The 24020-nt window shown below is 35.4% G+C and overlaps 2 protein-coding genes across 4 annotated transcripts; one reads left to right on the top strand and one right to left on the bottom strand.

Annotated features, from left to right (window-relative positions):
- Positions 1-3423: 3423 nt before the first annotated feature.
- On the top strand, positions 3424-13334 carry LOC131956389 (MICOS complex subunit MIC19). Of its 3 annotated transcripts, XM_059320787.1 has the most exons (8): positions 3424-3570; positions 7765-7831; positions 8924-8958; positions 9467-9571; positions 10279-10349; positions 11146-11281; positions 11583-11656; positions 12626-13334. In XM_059320787.1, the coding sequence occupies exons 1-8, from the start codon at positions 3505-3507 to the stop codon at positions 12654-12656; spliced, it is 585 nt and encodes a 194-aa protein (XP_059176770.1). In that variant the 5' UTR covers positions 3424-3504; the 3' UTR covers positions 12657-13334. The 3 variants fall into 3 exon arrangements, with proteins under 3 accessions (XP_059176770.1, XP_059176771.1, XP_059176772.1); XM_059320788.1 differs by lacking the exon at positions 11583-11656; XM_059320789.1 differs by lacking the exons at positions 3424-3570; positions 7765-7831 and adding an exon at positions 8273-8397.
- A 1298-nt stretch (positions 13335-14632) lies between these two features.
- Positions 14633-15297, bottom strand: LOC131956381 (biogenesis of lysosome-related organelles complex 1 subunit 5-like; the record flags this gene model as incomplete). Its single annotated transcript, XM_059320776.1, has 2 exons — positions 14633-14842; positions 15040-15297. Coding segments are annotated over 2 exons (468 nt in total), but the record flags the coding sequence as incomplete, so codon positions are not given.
- Positions 15298-24020: the final 8723 nt, after the last annotated feature.

Below are 24020 nucleotides of genomic sequence, written 5' to 3' on the forward strand. Positions count from 1 at the left end.
AAAATTGAGTGTGCAGTTTTTTTATCTTACGCGGAATCATTCTACAAATCAAAGAATTCCTCTTGTAATTCATCGGGAATGCTGGCAACATCGAGGGAAGAAGAGAATGGGTAATGCGTCAATGCAGATTCTTTTTTTTTAGCTCAGAGAAATAGCGCTGCAGTACGTTTTCACTTGATTCAAGATGCCCAGAAATTTCCTCTTTCAAAATTTTAAATATCTCACAATTAGATTCATCTACCACACTGCAGAGTTTCTCAAATTTACAATATTTCCAAGATTTATTTTCTTTACCGATTTTGCAGCTTTGATAAAATTCCTCGAGATAATCATGGAAAGTGATAATATTCGTTCATTTTCCCTGAAGCTTCAGGTTATGCTTATGTTGATGTTCGAATATTTCTGCTAGGTATGATACTCTCTCCAACCACTCTATGTAGTTTTAAGTATACCAAAAGGTCTTGTTTTCTTTGCACTTCCAAGAACAATTTGGTTTCAGATTTCAATTCAAAAACACGATTCACAACAATTCGTTTGACAGCAATCGCACTGCAGTGTAGAAGAGCAGAACCTCGTGATCTTTATTCAGGTCTTTGTTCAGTTCTTTGAAGGCTCCAGATTTTTATATAATTTACCACTTATACTAGCAATGGATCCTTGATGGCGATCGGTGAGGGCAATGGTTAGGGAGCTAAATCTTTTCTGCTTTCTGAAAGCTCGATTTTGACCTAAACATAGATGGTGCGCCATCCGTACAAACCCTCACAGCCGTTTTAACCCATTTAATCATCCAATTTAAAAAAAAAACGTTTTTATTGTCTCCATGCTATCTTCACAAAAGAGCAACTCTTCTTTGCTATCATCCGCATGAATATAGACAAAGACCAGCAACTGCGAACACGAACTCACGTCTATTGATTTATCAACTTGAAAAGCAAACAATGGTGAAAGCTTAATTTCAATAAAAATGTGTTATTTAACATCTACGGACATGTAAGAATTAACTTCACCATCTTCAACATGCAGCGTTTGATGAGATTTTCTCCTATTGTGTTTTTTTTTTGCTTGGCATTTTCTGACGCGATTTCATGTGATGCTTGCACTAATGCTGTGTTTCCTTGGTGAAAACTTCCTGTTCGATCAAGTCTCTGACGTTTGCAACTAGCTTCATACCGACGAAAGAACTCCATATCTTTTTGGTGTGTTTCGAATGACTCGTCTCAAAAGACGTTTTAGTTTTGAAGATTTCATAAACTCGTGACTGAGAAAAACTTTGTACAGTACGCTTTGCTTCTTCTCTATTCCCTTTCCAGTGATGTTAGTAAAGCCGAATTTCAAAAATTCTTCTAAATACTTATGTTTTGTTTCAAATTACTAAGGTTTAGTATACCAGTTGGCGACCCCCCAGAAAGCCCTTCGCGACCCCCAGGGGGGTCGCGACCCCCAGGTTGGGAACCCGTGCTCTAAAGTTTCACCTGGTAGGATCCAGAATCCCCACCCCCCTGAAGAAAGTCCCTACCCCCCGGACGAAATGGAATTTATATAAAAACATATATTTTTTACCAGTGTCCATCCCACCCCCCTGGAAAATGTTGTCCCCCTCCCCGGAAATATCAAAGCCCCCCCCCCCCCCGGAGATAAAAGTCTGGAAGAAACACTGATCCGTAACACGGCACTCTTATGACGAGTTAATCTTTGATTTTTGTGATCATTAATTTTACATTACAATTGTTACACAACAGTAATATCTTTTTGATAATTTGATATTTCTGGTATTCTGGTTTCTGACGAGAAATGCAAAATATTGGTATTAGTTTAGAACGCAGGTTTATTACAAAGTAAAGTTCCCTAATCAAACCTGACTTGGATTGATAATGTGATCAGCAATATGCCCAGCCGAATACTTTCCCAACAACGTGAATTTGGTAAAAAATCAGAGCTTGGTGACTCAGGGTCGTTCTACTTGATACTTTCGGAGGGGGGGGGGGGCACTTATTATTTTCGGGGGGGGGGGGGGGACACTGGTAAAAGTTTATGTTTTTTATATAAATGCCATTTCGTTCGGGGGGGGGGGGGGGCTTTCTTTTAAAAAGATGCCTGGAAGAAACTCTGGGTGGACTGAGGGATCATGTTCTACTGAACCCGGATTTGAACTCGGACTCGGAGTTTCTTCCAGGCATCTCTCCGCCCCCCCCCCCCCCCTTTGAGGAAAGTCTACCGCTCCCCCCCCCCCCCCGAACGAAATGAAATTTATATAGAAAATATATACTTTTAACAGTGTCCCCCCCCCCGAAGAAAGTTTACCGCCCCCCCGAAAATTTCAAGTGCCCCCCCCCCCGGAGAAAAAAGTCTGGAAGAAACACTTCTCGCTAGACATCGCTGTTTATTCTAGCTGTTAAGTTTTTCTTCACTTTTAAAAATTACCACTACCGACATTCAGTGTTTCTTCCAGACTTTTTTCTCCGGGGGGGGGGGGGCACTTGAAATTTTCGGGGGGGGGGGGGGCGGTAGACTTCCTTCGGGGGGGGGGGGGGCGGACACTGTTAAAAGTATAAATTTTCTATATAATTATATAAATTTCATTTCGTTCGGGGGGGGGGGGGGGGGCGGTAAAATAAAAAATTTGGGGGGGGGGGGGGCTTTGCCCCCCCCCCCCCCCCCCCCGAAGAGATGCCTGGAAGAAACTCTGCCGACATTGTCACCCTCAGTATGAAGGGCCATCGCTCAATCAAACATATAATAAGGTGGTTAGGAGTTGTAAAGTTATTTAAAAGTGGTCTATTCAAATGTCAATATAATACTATATTGAAGGAGGGCTTGCATATGTAAATGTAAAGCTCTGAATGGGTCAGAAATATAGCCCTGCTGTTAGGTTATTGTTACGTTAGCCTACAAGCTTCACAAGAACCATTATGGTATATATGTGTGTGGTGGGGGATGAAAGTCAAGTATAACAAACTGTATATTCAACCTCGGTTTCATGGTGGGTATTAACGCCACTACATCTAACACCAGTTTGTCTTATATAGGTCTAGATCTATATCTAATTGTAATAACGTTTTTGGGTTTTGGAAATGAGCTTTTTTTCTTTATCTCCAAAGGGGGATAGGTTGTCGAGCTCTTACTCCTAGTAGTTAGGGACGTGATGAAAATTTTAGGTTTAGGCGTTTTATTTTTTAAATCCGTGTACTGTTTTCTTTTCGTATTCGATGTTTGTTTTTATTTAAACATGTTATAAAAAAGGGAAAACAATGCTAAATAATATATAATTATAAGTATTAGCCTATTGGCCTATTGATATTGTTTGAAATATCACTTCATATTATTATTTTAATAATTATTTTTATAGACCTAAGAAGAATTATGAGTTTAGATTCTCAGAATCTTTTGCGCTAAAAAATCAAAAATATATTATTTGACCTTACTTCCGCCGGTCATAGTAAAAGGCAAACATTACAATACACAGCCTAGTTTATCGACTTTGGTCTTGCTGTTGCGTATTAAATGGGTGGCAATACAAGTACTCGTCGCGTAATTGTAGAAGATGCAGGTGGAGAGGATATTGTCACGGTATACAAATCTAGAATTATTGATTGTAATCTGGTTCCATTTTCGATTCTAGAGAAATTAAAAAGTTTGTTTTCTTTCAGTGCATGGAGTTCAACTTCATGGTGATCAGTTGAGTTGTGATGTGTTGACTTGATCAGTGACCAGTCTTGATAACAATCAATCAATTTTAACTTAAAATTGATTTAAACCCTTTAAAACTAGAATTCTAGATTTAAAAATAAGGTTGATTCTAGCCAGGACAAACTATAAATTATATTCATTCATTGCAAATGCCCATACACACAGATCTCTTGGTAAAATCTCGATCCGATATTATAACGTCCTTTATTATTCCGGAATTGTACAGCAGTAAAAAACAGTAAAATCATGGCTTAGTTTGTCCAGCCGTTCTGGAAACCACCGGAAATACTGTAAACCATCATTTGTTTGCCGTCATATTCTTTTAATACTTATCTTCGATAATTTTTACAAATTTGCATGGATTGATTTTAGTCGCATTTTAAATACTGTTTAGCTAGGCCTATTTATTTATTTTGTATTTCTAATTATTTAAAAGTATGTGCTAATTATTGCTGCTACTAAACATAGTTCTTGTTCTTCTTACTACTTTTAACTAGTAGCCTAAATCTAATCGTCTTATTTAAATTTACTAGATCTAGTTGTCACAAATATTCTGCAAGTTTTTTTCTGTGTTTCTTAAAAAACATTAATTATTACACTTGACTTTATTAACAATATTTAGATTTACTAATTGTTGCTAATTTTCTGTCAATTCAACTTTAAATTAAGTTAAAACATTAATTTAAGGCACTTGACTTTATTTTTATTTCAACGGTGACATAAAATATGGTTTATGGTAACGAATGTTAACGAAACTCAACTAAAATCACTGGATAATTTACGACGCTATATCATGATTTTTACCGATCTCTTATCAGATTTTCTCACTAAATGTAAAATTTACGCAATTTTCAATTTAAACATGACCACTGAATAATAGACATCCATATTTAATCCATTAGGCACTAATTCTGAAGTTTTTAGTTCATTTTAAAATAAATTACTTAATTTAATATTTATTGTCACTCACTGCCACGACACCACACACCACTCCATGACAACACAACTTACGTTTGAAGCCACTGCAAACCACAAATCAGTTCGACTTTTCAATAGGCTATGCATCAGGGTTCCTTACTAGTGATGAACCAAATAACAGTCACGTGGTTTTTAAAAAATAAAAATAAATTGGTTGTGATTTGAACGCCGGTCTTATAAAAAAAAACAGCTCACAATATTCGATTTCTTTCTCATAGACCGATAAAACTAATAATGCTCATTTTTGTACCTACACCGTTAATATTTTAAAAGTTCTATTAATTTTAATGAAACCAACTGTTGAATTTAGCCTCCATTCTCCAAACCAAAGACGGAACTAAGACGGTCTGTACGCCATATTGTTGTTAGCAACCGGCCACGCCTCTGAAATTAGTGAGCTTTCTATCTATATATATAATTCTCTTCTGGGATCAGTTAGAAAACAAGCTGCAAGCGCGCCTTTGCAGTCCCCTCTCTTCCTCTCTATCACTATCACTACCACCCCCACCCCACCCCCACATGATCTGGTGAGCGGTGTTCACTCTGTTTACATTTTACAATCATAGAGACGGGTTTGGTGATGGCTATTAGGGGCAGATAATTTAGTTTGAGACGATTTTAAACTTAGAGGAGGTAACTAAGAGGAGGCTGCTTTCACGTGGGGGGGGGGGGGGGGGAAGGAGGGGTTTAGTGTTTTTAAGCAAATGTTTTCAGTGACAGCATTGGTACTGTCGAATTCACAAATTTTAAATTACTGAAAAGTAAGAAAAAAACAACTAAATAGCGGCGTATGGTACGCAGCGGGTCGGCTCGTCTTATATATATAACTAAGTAAAGTAGGGAAAAAAGCAAAATAAAATTCTGAACCAATAGGAGTGAAACCCACACCACGAAAACAACCTGCTTGATGCGCCAACACTTGGACCACCCAAACCGATATCACAACGTCATAAAGTTGAATGTCATATGCTAAGAATGCTTGTGCATGCACATATTTGCTTCACCTAAACTGGAGCTTTGGGGAGGCCTGGTGGTATGCAGTTTCATCTGCCTAGTCACTTTGTAGGCCCCAATAAATCTTTTATAACTAAACTCAGAAAGCCAAGGTATTCCCATTGAGCTGCTAATAGCCATGAGATATTATTTAGCTTAGTCCTGTATTAACTACATTTTTAAATAACGCCACTATGCAAATCTTGCATGCCTAGGGAAGCTTGATTTCTGTTATGGTTTACTCTGTTCTATCTCAATTTTTTCTTTACATTTATATTATTATGAATCTTAGTAAAATCTAATTCATTGTTTAGTGTGCATTATTTAAATAATAATAATTAAAATTAAAAGAACAAATGATTTTTTTATTTTCTTAGTACAGAAATAAATCAAATGTGATACAGAATAAAGATTGTAGGCCCTATTCAAATATTATGTTACAATCTATAAATATAATTTTCTATTATTTGGGAGAGGGGATCAAATTTTTAAAAAAGAGGACTAATATATTTTAATGACTGCGTGACCTAGTGGTAGAGAGCTTGACTACTAACCAAAATGTCTTGAGTTCATATCTGGGTTCTAGTCAGTAGAATGTATATGAGTCCACCCAGCTCTGATGGGTATCTAACTAACGTTAAGGAAACAAAGGCGGCTGGTCATAGTAGTGACCACACTATCCCTTCATATGCAGAGGTCTCTGAAGCAGACAAACTCTACTTCATCTGCCCCATGTGTTTAGGGCACGAAAAGGAAAAGATGATATTTTAATGTGATAAATATGTGATAGAATAGCAGCATACTGAGATAGGTACTTGGTTACTTTAAATATGAGCCAACTTTTGAGTTTTAAAGGTAAAATAAATTGCATTTCTTGATTTTGACTGAAATCGCACAAATTTCTCTTCTATAGAAAACCATAGATCTCATTTGTTAATAGTCTTACATTCAAATTAAAACGATGTTCAATGTAGTGTTTTCATTCATCACATAGAAGACTCAATAAAATAAACCGGGAGTGATCTCCCCTAAACTTTCTCGAATATTCTTATATAAAATAACAGGGGTTGGGAACTTGGGCTATAGACATGATTTTTAATCCATTTTAAATACTTAAAGTTTTAAAAATAGAATAAAATCTCGTAGACAAATTAATTGCACACCAAGTGAACGCCAAATAAAAAAGCGCATAATAGTGCGCAATATTATTAGTACTTCTAAAATTTACATTAGTTTTTTGAGAAATCGAAAGTAGCGTAAATTACTACTTCCAGTCAACGGAAATTACTCAAAATTTAACAGAAGGTAGAGAATTAGATCTTTTACTTACTTGTGAAATTTCATGTATCTATCTGAAATAGTACTCAAGTTATAGGCTTTTGAAAAATTCAAAGTAGGAAAAGTACCACTTCCGGTTATCGAAAATCGCTCAAAAGTTGATACGGATCTACGATTTTGATAAAATACTTATATATGAAATTTCATCAACCTAGCTGTAACGGTACTCAAGTAATCGTGTTTACACACGGACACACAGACACACACACACACACATACAGACATACGGACAAGATTGCAAAATTATGTTTTTCCGTATCAGTGAGGTGTAAAACGTCGAGATTTGTAAAAATCTCGATTTTTTTTTTTGCACGATTACAATACTTTCTCTATACTTCGTATATACGAGAAAGTAAAAAAAATTGAAACCTGAGCTTGAACCTTTGTGGTTGGAGGTCACTACTGGTTTGTGGTTAAATGACAAACTTTTAAACATAAATTAGAGTTTCTAGCTGCATCATCTTAGTCTAGTCAAGTGTAGTACTAGCCATCTGATCATGTGTGTTGACCAGTGACCTCAAACATTTACATATGTGGTACAACAACTTAAATCCTGTGAGCAAAGACAGGTTTGCTGGTGTTGCGCAAGTCTTTTTAAAGTTTATTCATTGTAAGAATATTAACAAAATTATTGGTTGAGACCCCTATCATTCGTTTGTATAAGTGACCATTTGTAGCACACCATCCATTGTAAGTGAACTTGAATGTTGAAATACATTTTGTACTCTATTTCTAAGTTTACTATCAATGCAAATCTGTTCTCAGGTTTCGGAAGCTGTTGTTCGACGATTAAAGGGACAGCCAGACATTCAAGACTCCACCCCTAATACAGGTAGATTTAAATTTTCTTTTGGATATGAAATGCAGGTTTATTTATCTTCTCTCTGAAAACTGCTACAAATATAGATGTGTGTATGTATGTCTATATATATATATATATATATATATATATATATATATATATATATATATATATATATATATATATATATATATATATATATATATATATGTATATATATATATATATATATATATATATATATATTCAATATTTATTCAATATTTATTCAATATTTATTCAATATTTATTCAATATTTATTCAACATTTATTCAACATTTATTCAATATTTATTTATTTGTTAAATCAAACAATGGATGTATGTGTTACACTTCTTGAAAAGTGGAGTATGTGGTTGATACTGCACTGTAGGCATTGGGAAAACCCAATTGTGCACATAACAGCACCAACTATACTTGACCTTTGAGTTTACTTTATAAACTCTCATTGTCAAGCATGATCCATCTTTGACACATCAAATAATTTTTATATCATCTATTTATACACTTTTTGATTGATAACATGGAGGATATACATTTGCGTAGGATGAGTTATGGTAAGGGTCAGCTTAGTTAGGCTTAGATCTAGTAGAAACTGTTGTTCATGTAATTGTTTTTGTGGTTTGTGAGTGATATCTTCAACCCAGACAGTTTAAATTAATAAATACATATAATATTCATAATACATAATTATATACATACTATTTGTAATAAACAGACTGTTTTCTATTTAAAGTGATAACAAACTATTTAAAATAAGTGTTATGGCATCATATAAGGTAATGAGAAATATGCCATAGTCGCATAATCTTGTCTTATTGTAGTCCTAATCCTTCTCTTCTAGTATCACAGAAAACAATACTGTTACATTAAGGAGAGAGATGAAGTCATTTAATTGATGCTAACATGTTTATGTTTCATTGGCTAATTGGCAAGTGCCTGGTATGCCATTGCCTTGTGAAACCTGGCTTCTGAGATATTTATCCTAAGTTATTTTAGCCTCTAATGTCAAATGAACTTGAACAAAAATAAAAGATGTATTTTAAAAAGTGTTAACACAATAACCTTTTATGTTTTTGACAGTGAACAAGTCAGTTTCAGACAGCAAACAGCAATCAGTAAGTTTTTATTTTTTATTTTTTTAACCTATGAATAGGACCATAGTGTATTTAAGCATTAAAACGTGTCAATGATTGTGACCTCTTTGTAAATTTATAGTAATCTTGTTTTGCTGGTAACACTGCTGTGGCATAAACCGTGGTCATGGGCTAGAGCCTAAATCAAAGAGATGTACAGGCAGAATAAAAGCTTAGTACAGAAAGTACATTTCCCTCCAAATACATACTTTTTCAATATTTTTTAACTATAGGGCATTGTAGTACCTTATTTTTTCTGCTACTGTCATTGTACCAATGCTAGTTACAATATCTTTAATTGGGAATTTTTAAAGTACCCTACATAAACTATATTGTTAATTTGAATGACATTAAGTCACATTATGATTTTGTATGAGTTACTAGTGCTGCTGCCTTATATGAGTGCTTATATATATATAAATAAATCTTTTTTCAAATACATAAATAGAAATAATTGTTTAATTGTTTGAATAACCCATTTATTTTCCAGGTCCCATCTGTGCCGAAGGAAGAGGTCAGTGATCGATTGTCTGTGGTGTTCAAGAAAGATGCTGATGATTTCTACACACAGAAGCTCAAAGATTTACAGAACAGGGTAATCTAAACAGTGTGTTCCCCCATCTTCTGACACTGTAACTCTATCAAATATGTTCCCCATTTTCTGACACAGTCTGTGTAACTCTACCAAATGTGTTCCCCATTTTCTGACACTGTAACTCTATCAAATATGTTCCCCATCTTCTGACACAGTCTGTGTAGCTCTACCAAATGTATTACCAAACTTTTAACAAGGATGGTTGGGTAGATCTACACAAATCAGGAAACTCCTATATATATATATATATATATATATATATATATATATTTATATATATATATGCAGAGATAATAATATTAGCTTATTAGGTTATTTTAATAAATGTTAATATAGATTTTTATACATGTAAAACAGTTTATTTAAAATTATTTGCTTAAAATGTGTTTAAAATACAAAACAGAGTTTCAAAAAAAGCTCCATCTTGCTGGCACTCTTCCAGCCTAAGAATGTAATTACCACTACAGTTGTGTACCCAGCATTGAAGTGTTGAAATAAAAATATCCAACACTTGCTTGCTCAACACATAACACCTACTAACAAAAACATCGTGAATGTAGCATCTCAATTGTTACTTTTTGTTTTTCTGTAATTTTTCAGTTTATGTTTAGACATTGTCTTGTGATAACAATTGTGCAGTCAATGCAGATGTTGTTAGATGTAAGTAACAGTTTCTGTATAATTAAACTGTAATCTGTATTCTACAGAATGCTGCCCTGCAGAAACAAACTAATGAGGAATTTGCCAAAGCTGTGAAAGAAGTGGAAGCCAAATTTTTGTAGGTTTTGTCTTCAGTATTTTGCCATTAGCTATCTTTCACTAACTTGAGTTCAGTATTTGTATATATAAATAGTGCATACATTTTTATATGTAACTAGACATCGATGTCTGCTACACGTGAATTATAAATCTATATTTATAATGTCAAGCTTGTTTGAGAAGTGTATTTTATAAAATAGTTATTGGTCAAAACTCAGAGTGGTCGAGTCGATAAAGCTCTTGTCTGCTAAACTGAAAAGTCTCGAGTTCGAACCCTCTGACAGCTGGGGACAGCCACTCTTGTAGAAGAGACAACTCCAAAATCAAACAACTGCTGCCTTGTAGTATGTTCTTGGTTGGACAAGGGCAATGGGAGCAAATCCAAAAAGAAAAGCGAGCTGAAATCAGAGTCATTGGTCTCAATGGCGCATAACCAGTTGACACGTATACTTCATTGTGCTAAAGTGGAACTCCTTCAACACTTAAATTAAGAACGAAGAAGAAGTGATTAAGCATAGAATGTTTAAGAATTTTAATATAACATAGGCTACCAATAGCTATTTGAAAAATTATTATAAAACATTATTTTCAATAAAAGTCTTCATTTATTGCTGAAGATACTGATCTCATAGCCTGAGAAAACATGTGACAGAGAGAGAGGGAGAGAGAAGTGCACACATGGGCTTTTTTATATATTAGGATTTAAATGTTATTCTATATGCTATAGTAGCAATATTTAGTTTACATTCCTTTAAAAACAGCTAATATTGCTGTATTTATTTTATTTCATGTTTTTGTTTTCCTCACCTGCGCAGGAATGTCACAGCCTGCCCTGTGTGTGAAGATCTGCAGATGAAAGTTCTAGAATGCTACCAGAATAACCCAAGAGAGATACTTAACTGCTCCTCTGTTGTGAATGCGTTTACATCTTGTGTGGAAAGAGCTAGAATGGTAAGGTCTTTTTTTGGTTGAAAGGCTGGAATATGGAGGGTTGAAAATTATCAAGGGAGAAAACTCAATGCCGTCTTGTTTTTTAGGTAGTAAAACTCCAATATGTTTAGCAATCCTAATGAGAAAATATACTCACTGTACACTTAATGTTCATAAGTTCTTAATGTTTCTCTAGGTGCATGGCATGCCACATTTGGCTTGTCTTTCTCTCCTCATGTTAAAAGGAAAACATTTGTTTTGATTAGTTCAGATATTTTTTAACTTTCGGTTTGAAAATTAATTATTCTAAAACAAAACATAGTTTGCCTTCAATCGAGATGGTCCAGACACAGAAGTAATGACATTTTTGGGGGAAGATCAAAATTGTCCCATACAGTAGGTCTTGTTAAAAAGTTTAATTTGTTCCTTTTTGTTTCACAATTTAAGGTTTCGTGTTTTAAATCTGATGTTTGGTTTCAATTTTCATGTTCATGTTTATAAATTATTTTATCATCTTTTCAAAATCCAAAATTTAGATAGCTATTTTTAAAAATGCTTCTAAAATATTTAATATTTATTAAATCAAGATGATTTTAAAAACAAAAATATTTAATTTAATACCAATTAATACAGATTTTATATTAAAAATTAATTTGAAATATACACATGCCAGAAAATTATTAATTGTCTGCAAGGAATATTTGTCACAATTATCAAGAGTAATTTTTTGTGGCTGACTTTTTCTTAGTACAAGGGAAATAATTTACCACTAATACAGAATTTATGGGGCGCAGTGGCCTAGTGGTCGAGAACTCGACTGCTAACCCGTAAGTTTAAAGTTCGAATCAGGGTTCAAGTCAGCAGACCATCCCTGAATCCACTCAGCTCTGATGGGTACCTTACTCACGTTAGAGAAAGTAAAGGCTGGGAAAAGTGCTGACTACACTAACCCTTCATATGCTGAGTTCACAGAAACAGGTGAACTCTACTTCACTTGCCCCATAGACCATCAGGTTTGGAAGGGGAACTTTACCACTAAGTCCAAAATTTGGTTCCATAAACCTCCCTTTGAATAGAAATGTGTATAAAACAATTGTATCTTCTGTATACATGTATCTAATGTATACATGTATCTAATGTATACATATATCTAATGTATACATGTATCTAATGTATACATGTATCTAATGTATACATGTATCCAATGTATACATGTACCTAATGTATACATGTATCTAATGTATACATGTATCTAATGTATACATGTATCCAATGTATACATGTATCTAATGTATACATGTACCTAATGTATACATGTATCTAATGTATACATGTATCTAATGTTTGTCTCATCTTGTATCACAGGCAGCATCATTATCAAGAGTTCCAACAGTGAGTGTCCATTGAAGCAAATTGGTTGGAAGTTGAAATTAGAAGCAGTTTACAAACAGAGAGTAGATTACCATATTGTGTATCACATGGGTTGATTTCAATCTCTTAAAGGCTGACCTGTTCTTTCATTTTTATCTAAATATTTACCTGATAACCAAAAAAAAAGTTAAATAATGCAGGGCTGTTTTTTTTTTTTATCAATTAGAAGCAGTTGTTATTATGAATTAATTTTGGTTATGTTACAGTGATCATATTACTGTTTATTTTTTTTTTTTCTGTTTTTAAAAAAGCAATTTTTGTTGACACAAATCATGTGTATTAGATGATAGAGTAGTAAACTACCAAATATTTTCTTAGAGTTGACTCCCTTTGTACTATTTATAACCTGGAAACCCTATGGTTTCATCCTTTAGTTTTGACCTTTTATAAGGTGTCTGCACATTTCAATGGAAACTTTGACCAGAAAGTGCGTGTGGTCTTGTTGAATAAATTGTATACCTGTAATATTTAATAGTGCACTAGATTGTCCATGAGTATATAACTAGAGTCAACTATATCATCATGTTATTGATATTTGCCTTAAGGTAGATTAGTGTACATGGAAAAAGTTTGCAAGACTAAAAATAATATTTCTTTGGTCTGTGATTATCTGATTAATAAACATTTGTTGTTTTTTAAATCAGTGCTGTCTTTGTTTACATTGATTTTTTTAATATTTTTTTTTTCTGTTTTTTTTTTTTTTTTTTTTTTTTTTTTTTTTGTTTCCAAGAAAAAATGAGCCATTGTTGCCATCAGTAGCTTTTGGCAGGGACTATAACTTGGTTATAGGAAATGGGAGCATGCAGGACAGACTTAATAAGTTGATTGATTAAAAAAAATACTGCAAAAATTCGTGATGCCAGAGAATTTTGTTTGGCCAGAAAAACTTTTTGTGAAGTTTTTATTTTGCCAGAATAAACTGGTGAAGTTTTTATTCGTCCAGATAATAAATTTTGTGAGGTTTTTATTTGTCCAGAAAAAACTGGTGAAGTGTTTATTTGTCCAGAAAAAACTCTTTGTGAGGTTTTCATTTGGCCAGAAAAACTTGGTTTTTATTTGACCATTAAAAAAAACTGGAGAGTGTGCACATTTTTGGAATTGTAAGAGTCAGCGTTACATTATTTAAAAATAAATGTAGTAGTCTCACTATGTGTAGTTGTAGCCTGTATAACATGAAGTCTGGCTACAGATACATGTAACCTTTTCAACCTGTAGTCTTTCTTCTTCCAATATCAACTTGTATTCTTGTTATTTCTACTTATAGCCTTTGAACCTGCAATCTATTGATTTCCTACTTTTTTTTTTTTTACAGATAATAAATTTATTTCAACATCTCATAAACTTGCATTTAAATAACATTCAGTTTAATAAATCATCAACTGTTTCTGTTCATGCTCAAGACACTGAGCAGATGAAGTAGAGCTCATCTGTTTTAATGACCTCGACAAAAGTGGGATAGTTTGGTCAACACTATGCCCAGCGGCCTTAATTTCCTGATGTGAGTCAGGTACCCATCAGAGCTGGGTGGACTAAGGGAAGTCTACTCAAGCCCCGAATCTAAATGACTCTTTCAGTCGTGAGCTCTACCATTTGACCACATAATCACTACTAAACACCTGAATGAAAGTCAATAACTTAATACAAGTACAAAACATTTTTGGTTCATTGAGAAAACAGTAGAATGTATAGTTTTGAATTTTAAAACTTTATGCCATTTATAAGGGTGCTAAAAAATAACAGCTTTGATTTTAAAGTATTGTTTCTTTTGTTTGGTGATAGAAAGTTTTTTTTTTTTAATAAAATAAAACAATTTCATTTTTTTCCCAAATCAATTTAAATAATGTCTTTGCCATTTGGAAATAATTTGATTTTTATGGATAATATTCCTAAAATATTCTATTCCTATTTTCTTAAGTGTATGGCTTAAAATCCTGTTTATTATCAAAGCACTTGATTAGCTCCTTCTTTTAGTTTATCCTCCAACTCAGTATAATGTTTCTTTAGGTAATCTATTTTGATTTTAAATTCTGTATCAACACGAGAGCTTCGAACAACTTGTGCCTGCTTAAATTCATTCCACTGTTGCTCTCTGATTTGTCTCTGTGATTCTATCCAATCTACCTTTTTTTCATCAGAATCCTGTAGAATTCCCTGCAGTAGCGTAGCGGGGGGGGGGGGGGGGGGGCATATGTCCCCGGGCGCCGACCTTAGGGGGCGCCAAAATGGGTTGGAAAAATAAATTGAAAGGTTGAGGGGGGTGCAAATAGAAAGTTTGAGGGTGGGTGCAAACTGAAATATTGAGGGGGGGGGTGCAAATCGAAAAGTTTGTCGCCGGGAAGGGTTGCTACGCCTCTGATTCCCTGTGACATTTGCAATGTTTTGGTAACTGATTCTTTGAGGAGTGTAACATTATTGTTTAAATTTTCTAGGCTTGAATGTAATGCTGGATCCCTGCAGTCTAATACAACCTCGTGTGTCGGTGACAAAGATATTATCTCCTTCTCCCCTCTCTTTTCCTCAAACTCTTTGACAAAGTTATTGGTCAGTCCTTGTGAGGCTGCTCTGGGGTTAAACAATCTTGAATAGATATCAGTAGCATCTCTAAAGATAAATTATCAAGTCATGTCAGTATACAAGGTATATACAAATTAGTTATTATTGCTCAGTTTAATTAGGTACTAGTTTGATTTGCTACTTGCAGCCTTTTCAACATGTATGCTTGCTAGTGGCACAAATATATGGCAAACAATTTCGAATTAAGTAATCACTGTACAGATTAGTTCAGTTTTTTTTTTTTTTTTTTTTTAAAAAAAAAGCTTTTTGTTTAACACAATAAATAAAAAAAATAATACTATCACTAAGGACTTTTTCTTGAATTTCTCAGGGATAAAACACTACATAAACAATTATTTCATTTTGATAATTTCAATATTTTCCATTACTCCAGTTGGTTTATTAAATAAAATCCACTGAACCGTAAACTAGCACTGCATTACCTCCCCTAGCCAAACTTTTTACAGACTGTGTTTTAATAGTTTTAGATTTATTGCATTGTGGATCTGGTGCATCATTACCAATGCACTGTTATTTTAAATTTGTCATCGACCGTCCTAGATTAGCAATATCATACGACGTTTCCTTCTATTTAGATGGATTAGATTAGCACGAATAATCCTATGTCTAGGAGATTAGCCATCATCAGAAGTAATCGTATATTCAATCACTCGCATTTCTGGGTCAGTCAGTCATTCAACTTTTGTTTTGACAGTTGAAACGAGAAGCAGACGTGACTACGATTCCCATTTTGTTTTAAATCAACCGCTTGACACACCATCATCAGATACCTAGAGGCTTGACCGAGTCTTTCCGAAAGCTCTGTTATGAAAAAAAATATTCCGTATACATTATTGAAGAAGGAAATCGCATCACAAGAAAGACCCCCATTCTTTCAGTTTCTGATTGCCTGGCTGCATAGCAAATGACGCGAAAACGACATTTTTCTCTGTCAATAGACGCTGCTATCTAAAACCTATCAAACATTCATACGAGTGGCCCACTTTCGATGCATGCCCTCCAGCCATTTACAAAAAAAAAAAAAAAAAAAAAAAAAAAAAAAAAAAAAAAAAAGAACTATTTTCTTTCTCAGCTGTAATACAGAGGTAAGAAGGCCCGGTTCATTTAATTCGTTACATCTCATCAATCAGGTGTCATCACGTCATCGAATGTTTCACCCCCGAGCTTCGCGGATGGGTTCGGTATTTGAAGTAAACAAAACAATGCTGTAGGATGTATAGTGCAGGGTTTGTTGTTGTTTTTGTACGGCTTGTGTGGGAGGAACTACAATAGGAGATCGAGGAAATTTGTTTGTTAAATATGATATTGTCCCCTCCTTGTGATTTTAACACAGCATGGGTAGTTAGGTTTGAATTGAAGCCTTGGGTATATTAGCAGCATGCGGCCCATCTTGTATTATAATTGTTTTGGGATGAATGCTACTAAACACTTTTTTACGAGATACACTACGAAATATGGATCAACTAAACACAAGGAGTTTATTACGTTTATAATCATGCGCACATGCAGTGGCGTAGCGAGGTCGGGTGTCACCCGGTGCGGCACTTAATGGTGTCACCCCCCCCCCCCAGAGGCGCAGCGACCCTTCCCGGGAACAAATTTTCGATTTCCACCCCCCTCAAACTTTCGATTTGTAACCCCCCCCCCTCACACTTCCGATTTGCACCCCCCCCTCAAAGTTTTCTCTATATATTTTGCTATTTTTTGCCTTGGTGTCACCCCCCTAAATGGTGTCACCCGGAGCGGTCCGCCCCGCCCCCTCCCCTCGCTACGCCTCTGCGCACATGGTATATACAAACATACCATTCAGCATCAGCATTCAGCACTCTACACATAACAATAGACACGGTCAATCTAGGACAACACACTAAACATGGTATACACATACACCATCATCTACAGCAGCATACGCCTACTTTGCACAGCACACTGAAGATTGGCTACACTTTTTTTATGGCAAATTGCAGAACCAACACATCACACAACACAATATCAGTTATCTTTTCTATACTCTGTCAAACACTGCAAATAAAACGTTTCATTCAATCCCATAAAACATACGACACATGGCCAATCGCATACAGCACATAACACAACATACATGTACCGTATAAACGCAATACACTCAAGCACAACACACTGAATAAAACGTTTATGTGAATCCCATACATAACATAATACGACACACAGATTGTTACATAGTCAAATACCACATAACACAACATTCATGTACCTTGTTCTGTTCTTAAGTTAGTACATTTAAAAAAGATTCACCGTGGCGGAGCATGGGTATACTGCTAGTACCTTTCAAACGCAACACATCCAAGCCAGTGGCGTAGGCAGGGGGGGGGGGGGTTAGGGGGGGTCATAACCCCCCCCCCATAGACCCCTCGGTATATATATATATATATATATATATATATATATATATAAAGTATGAGGGGGGTGGGTGCAAATCGAAATGTTTGTCCACGGGTAAAATTTGGAACCCCCCCCCCCCCCCGAATAAGACGATCCTGGCTACGCCGCTGATCCAAGCACACCACACTGAATGAAACATAATTCACATCTTACTACACTAGACACACACCTCCCTACATACACATTTCCTGAACGCAATCTTCCGTGTATCACGAACAACACAGACTGTACCAGACGCTAGCAGAAGAGATCAAAGGACCTTCTAACTTCCCTCTGACGTTCACGTTTCACAAGACGTCATATAAAACAAACGGGCACGTCTGAAGACAAACAAAACACGATCATATATCTAATCCAATTTTTATTGACATTTTTTTGTTGTTTCCGTTCAAAATGTACAGATTAATTATCTTGACAGAAGTTTAAAAAAAAAAAAGCCAAATTAAATTAATGTGTATGACAGTTGACCAGTTCTGAAAACACTTGCGTTCCTCAACGCCTATTTGTACAACCTAGATTGTTATATATAATTATATGTATATTTATATAGTAGGGTTATAAACAAGTACTTCAAAAAATAAAAAGTACCAATAACACTGAGACAAAAAATATATATACGTGGGCTGTCGTGTACATTTATTTACAACACTTTTGTGTAGAAAAATATTTCCCAGGATTAAAACAAGGATTTTCACTACATGCCTGTTTTATTTTTTAAAAAATTAACTATGGCGTCCTAGATTTACAATAGCTTGCGGCAAATTTATTATTAGCGTTTTAATGTCCAAACTGGTACATAAATGAACGGCAAGGTTGGTTATGAATTCTTCCACAAGATTTGTGTCACAGTCAATCTAGATCCCCCACCGTCCCTCCGCCTGCCTCTAGCCCCAGGTAGATTGATGTTCATCTTACGTACAGGGGCTGGGCTTAAGCGGTCGATCTATTTTTGGTTTATTAGTTTTATTCATAAAAAAAAAGTTTGTAAAAAAAATGTATCTAGTCGGAACGATAAGAAAGTTACATTGATTTTATATCTTTCAGCCTAGGGAAGGTCAGTGATGAAATTTATTTTTTGCCGATGTATGCCCTTGGTTGAAGATCGTGCTCATATTAGATAATACAAAAATTATATATATATATATATATATATATATATATATATATATATATATATATATATATATATATATATATATATATATATATTCTCCCCTACCCCATATAATGTTTCCCTAGTTTCCCCCCACCCTCCACTACCACCATAAAACAACATGTAGTACAACATTAATGTTGGAATATAAAATAAAATTGTAAAAATAATTTTAGTTCAGGTTCGAGAAAATCGTTTTTAGCCTACATTTTAAACTGAAACAATAATGAAACCTTATACATTAGTTAGTAAAATTCATCTTCACAATTGACGGTGAATGGGGCGAGTGAAGTAGAGTTCACCTGTTTCTGTGACCTAGGCACATGAAGGGATAGTGTGGTCAGCACTATGCCCTTTACTTTCCCTAACGTGTGTTAGGTACCCATCAAAGCTGGGTGGACTCAGGGACGTTCTACTCGATACTTTCGGCCTAGCAGGTTAGTAGTCTCTCTACCGCTAGACCACGCCGTACGTTAGTGAAACCTTGTATTGTATAAGAAAAAATGTAATCTAGTGGTGAAAACGTCTTCATTCAAAAATTCAAAACTGCAGGACATTTGTTAAAAATAGGAGAAAAAATATTTAAAGACAGTGTTCTGTAACATTACTCTTCTTCACAAACTATCCCCTGTAACAAAATTTAATCAAATGATAAATCACCCTTCATCTTTTGCGTTACATAATATGAACACGACCCCATGTAATAAAATAAAATAAAAAAGCAATGTTTAAAAATCTTGCAGAAACAACTTTTAGCTGAAGACGAGAAATGACGAAATAACAATGTATGCATGTGTCCAATGAGGTAGTAGCCGAACTAGAACAATACTTTGTAACACAGTAACTGTTCACATTTTTAAAAAAATTGCAAAGGAAAAATAAAACGAACAAAGCAATGATGTTAACCTGATGCAAAAAAAAAAATATGGATGCCGATTTGGTCGAACTTTTTAAAAAACGTATCTGTTTTGTATAATTCATAATAATAAAACTATGACTCTATTACTTAATAAACAAGAACCTAAAGTTAAACTTGGGTTTTAAAAAAAGCCACATTGTAACATAAAAAAACATGTTTTATATAGCCGACAACATCTTTCATACAATAATGGGATCACTATTAACCATGAAACTATATTCAAATATAATCCCTCCTTTATTTTTCTCTATCACGATGTTGGTGGCTTTAAGTTGGTGCTAATCCTCCCGTAACAGGCGTGATTAGGTAAGATTTAGACAGCAAGTCACCAACAGAATCCCCAAAACTGTGTCACCGCACCTGCCGCTTAATGATAATTAAGAAGAGACCCAATCAATAAATCACATCATCCAAACAAACCCCATCCCATTCCCATATACAAAGGCCGTTTCATTCAACCCAGTTAGCGAGCTTTTTTTAAAACATGTTTTTTTTACATACTGTTTCGTGTTTTCATTGAGAAAATCTGTACCTATGTTACGAAAATGCAATACATACATCGACTTAAGGGTTCGTCCATAAATAATTTAACACTCCAAGAAGGGAGGGGGGGGGGGTCGGAATTTCGAGACATGTAACGAGGAGGGGGGGGGGGGGGTTCATAGAGTGTGGCGACACACTTTTTAATTTTAAAAAGGAGTGTTACAAACCGAATTTTAGCCATGTTTTTCGCTTTTTAAAGGTATTTTTGTAAATTGCCACAAACGGATTAATAAACTAAAGAAATCGATGTTTTTTTTTTAATTAAATGCAATTTTTGGGGCATTGTAGGATGAGGTGTGAGGTTATTTTAAAAAACGGTGTGGGGGTGGCGTTTTTTGACGATGGGGAGGGGGGAGGGGGTAAAAAATCATTTTAAAAAAGAGTGACGTCATATAAGGATGACCCTTAATTTTCGGCGTGACTGAACGTTTAGAGAGCCCTGATATTTCTCGATATTGCCGTCCATATTGATACCAACTGCAATACCAACTTGATACCCCTCCCCCTCGAAAATTTAAAATCTGCTACCCAGAGAAGAAAATGTCTGAAAGGAACCCGGCCAAAGCCCTACACATTTCTTAAAGTGTGATTTGAAACGAGTTGCCGCCAGTACGTGGTCAAACCCCCACACGTCCACTGAGACCTCGCGCCACTGGTTGCGCGTGAAGTCATCAGCGTGAGCAGTCTTATCGCGTCCGTCAGTCGCACAGAGAGAAAATAACACTGAACCTGTCAGTTAACATAGACCAAATTACACCATGCCTGTCATTGTGCTATCAGCCCACTGAGATGCATGAAACGGAAGTTGTGAAACTAGCCAGCTATTTTCTTTCTTTGAAAAATATGTTTTTTTTTAGTTCATTATGCAAAAGATTATATTTTTCAAACCGGAAGTAGGTTTCTAAGCAGAGGAAAAAACGGTGTCGACACAGAAAAACGTCTGTTTTAACAAGCTTCGTGATTTTAAAAAAAAAACGGTTTTCATTAAAAAATTGTTTACTCATAAAAAGTATTTACATATTACTCGTATTTCGTCTAATGAGCGCCCCAATAGCAGTTTCTATACTTGACTCCTGAGGAGCACTTTACTGCGTGTAAGAATCGTATGCGTATTCACTTCAGCTGGCTAGACTTATAGAAAGCAAATACTCATTTTTGACTTGATATGGGTGAGTTTTGAAAACAAATGTGGCGGCTGTTTCGCTGTTATTGATAGTTGTGGCGTTCATACACCAGGTGCTGAAATATCCTACACGCACATAACTGTAGTCGGCATCGTTTCTTCAGCTAGGGGTCATCCATTTATGACGTCCACAATTTTTTAAAATTTTGGACCCCCCCTCCACTAAAATCCACTTTTTTTCCTTATAAAAGTCCATATACGTCCACAAAAGTCAGTTTTTTCGCACCCCCCCCCCCCCCGCGTGTGGACGTCATAAATGGATGACCCACTATGGTTTGGTCAGGATTAGGATTGGATTAGGTCAGTGACGTAGCCAGGATCGTCTCAAGGGGGGGGGGGGGGTTCCAATTTTTACTTGGGGACAAACTTTCGATTTGCACCCCCCCCCCCCCTCAAACTTTCGATTTGCACCCCCCCACCTCAAACTTTCGATTTGCACCCCCCCTCAAACTTTCGATTTGCACCCCCCCCCCTCAAACTTTCGATTTGCACCCCCCCTCAAACTTTCGATTTGCACCCCCCTCATACTTTTTATATATACCGAGGGGTCTATGGGGGGGGGGTTATGACCCCCCCTGCCTACGCCACTGGATTAGGTAATCAGCAATACATAAATGCACACTAGTCTCTATTGTTTCCTGCTGTAGTTATATATATATTTTTAAAAAAATACCATTGCTTTATACTTTGTGTCAATAAACTTGATAAACATCAATCTATTATAGATCTACTTTGCGTTAATAAATTTGGCGAATGTAATCAAACGCTACATCCAAAGTGATCAAACGAGTCATACTAACTGTCTCTACTTGTGTGCATAAATCGTCTCAAAAGTTCTTTTTTTTTTAGCTTAAACCACTTGTACTTTTCGCGATGAACTCAGATTTGCAACCACGCGTTTAGAAAAGTAGGAATTGATTTTTTCAAAATTTATATGACTAAAGCAATGAATGAAGAAGTAAATACATCTTTGCTTTAAAAGGTTCCACGTAGAGAAAGCTGAACTAAACAAACAATGTCTGCTTCTGACACTAACAAGATGGCGGCTCACACGTTACTCTCACAAAGCTATTGGTCATTGATAAACGCCCACGTAATGTCTGAAACGGCCTTTGTATTCATATATAAGGGTAATTATCAGTACTACAGCCAGTTTTAATAATAAATATAAAGTGATAAATGCTTGTGTAGTGACTTGTCTTAAACATCCCATTCATAGTTTAATCATTAAAAAAATACAACTTCGTACAAGCTTATAATAGAACCTATTCAATGTTTAAATCAACAACATTGTTGCTGAAAACCGTTCTGATTGGTTGGTTCAGCGAGAGCGTGTCGTAACCATGACAACATAAACAAGCTATGACCACGTGAACAAAACCATGAGTTGAAGGGATGAATATTTTATTTTTCTTTACTTCAAATACCCCTGTACGCAGAGCTGTATAGAATCAAAATATCGCTCAATCATCTAAAGGCATTAAAAAATGATATTGTTCGATGGCTCCTAGGAGACAGAAATATTTTATAAGAAGATAGTTGGAGCTGATACCGCCATTATCTCCGAAACTTTATTATAAATATTGAATGAAAAAAAAAAGCGAAATGACACAATCATTACATCCAACAGATGATTAAAGTCGTTTCCAGTTTAGCGGATGTCCGTAAATGACGTCACTCAGTTTTAGCACATGAATAACCACCATAAACAGAGTTGTACATCGTCACAACAGAGGGACCTCACCAGCTGGAAAATAAAACTAAAATACAAGTCAGTCTATCAAAAACTAAATTGTGTGTGATCGTTTTTTTGTTCTTCTGAAATATGAAATAGGCCTGTTTGTTACATCATAATGTTTTTACCACCCACTATGAATAGATCAATCGAGTTAAACATCGTCACAACAAAAAGACCTCACCAATTTTGAAAATAAAATAAAAGTAATCCCAGTAAAAAAACGAAACTAAATTATCTGTAATCGTTTTTGTTTTTAAGAGATACGAAATATTAAATTGTATCCCCCCCCCCCCCAAGATAGTAGTTATCATAAATCCCGACACCCCCCTCAGGGTTTCTTCCAGACTTTTTTCTCCGGAGGGGGGGGGGGGGGGGGCACTTGAAATTTTCGGGGGGTTGGGGGGGGGGCGGTAAACTTTCTTCGGGGGGGGGGGCGGACACTGTTAAAAGTATATATTTTCTATATAAATTATATAAATTTCATTTCGTTCGGGGGGGGGGGATGCCTGGAAGAAACTTTGCCCCCCCCCCCCTTCCATTATATTAAACTTAGCTATATTGGGCGTGCTTATTTTGTTGCGAAATTTGCAAATGTTTAAATCCACGCAAGCGATGAGTATTAATTACAGACCAACTCGAAGTATTTACATTTCAACATTTACACGACGGATGGCGAAACACCCAGTAATAAATATGACATGACTCCGACTTTTGACCAATTTATTTGGGAACTAACTTCTGTCGCGCATGTAGCGAGCATATTGATGCGTAAACAATACTTGGAAAACAGATATAGAG

This window comes from Physella acuta, unplaced genomic scaffold (genome assembly GCF_028476545.2).
Source record: "Physella acuta isolate Inbredline_101_S28 unplaced genomic scaffold, ASM2847654v3 ptg001146l, whole genome shotgun sequence".
NCBI lineage: Eukaryota > Metazoa > Mollusca > Gastropoda > Physidae > Physella > Physella acuta.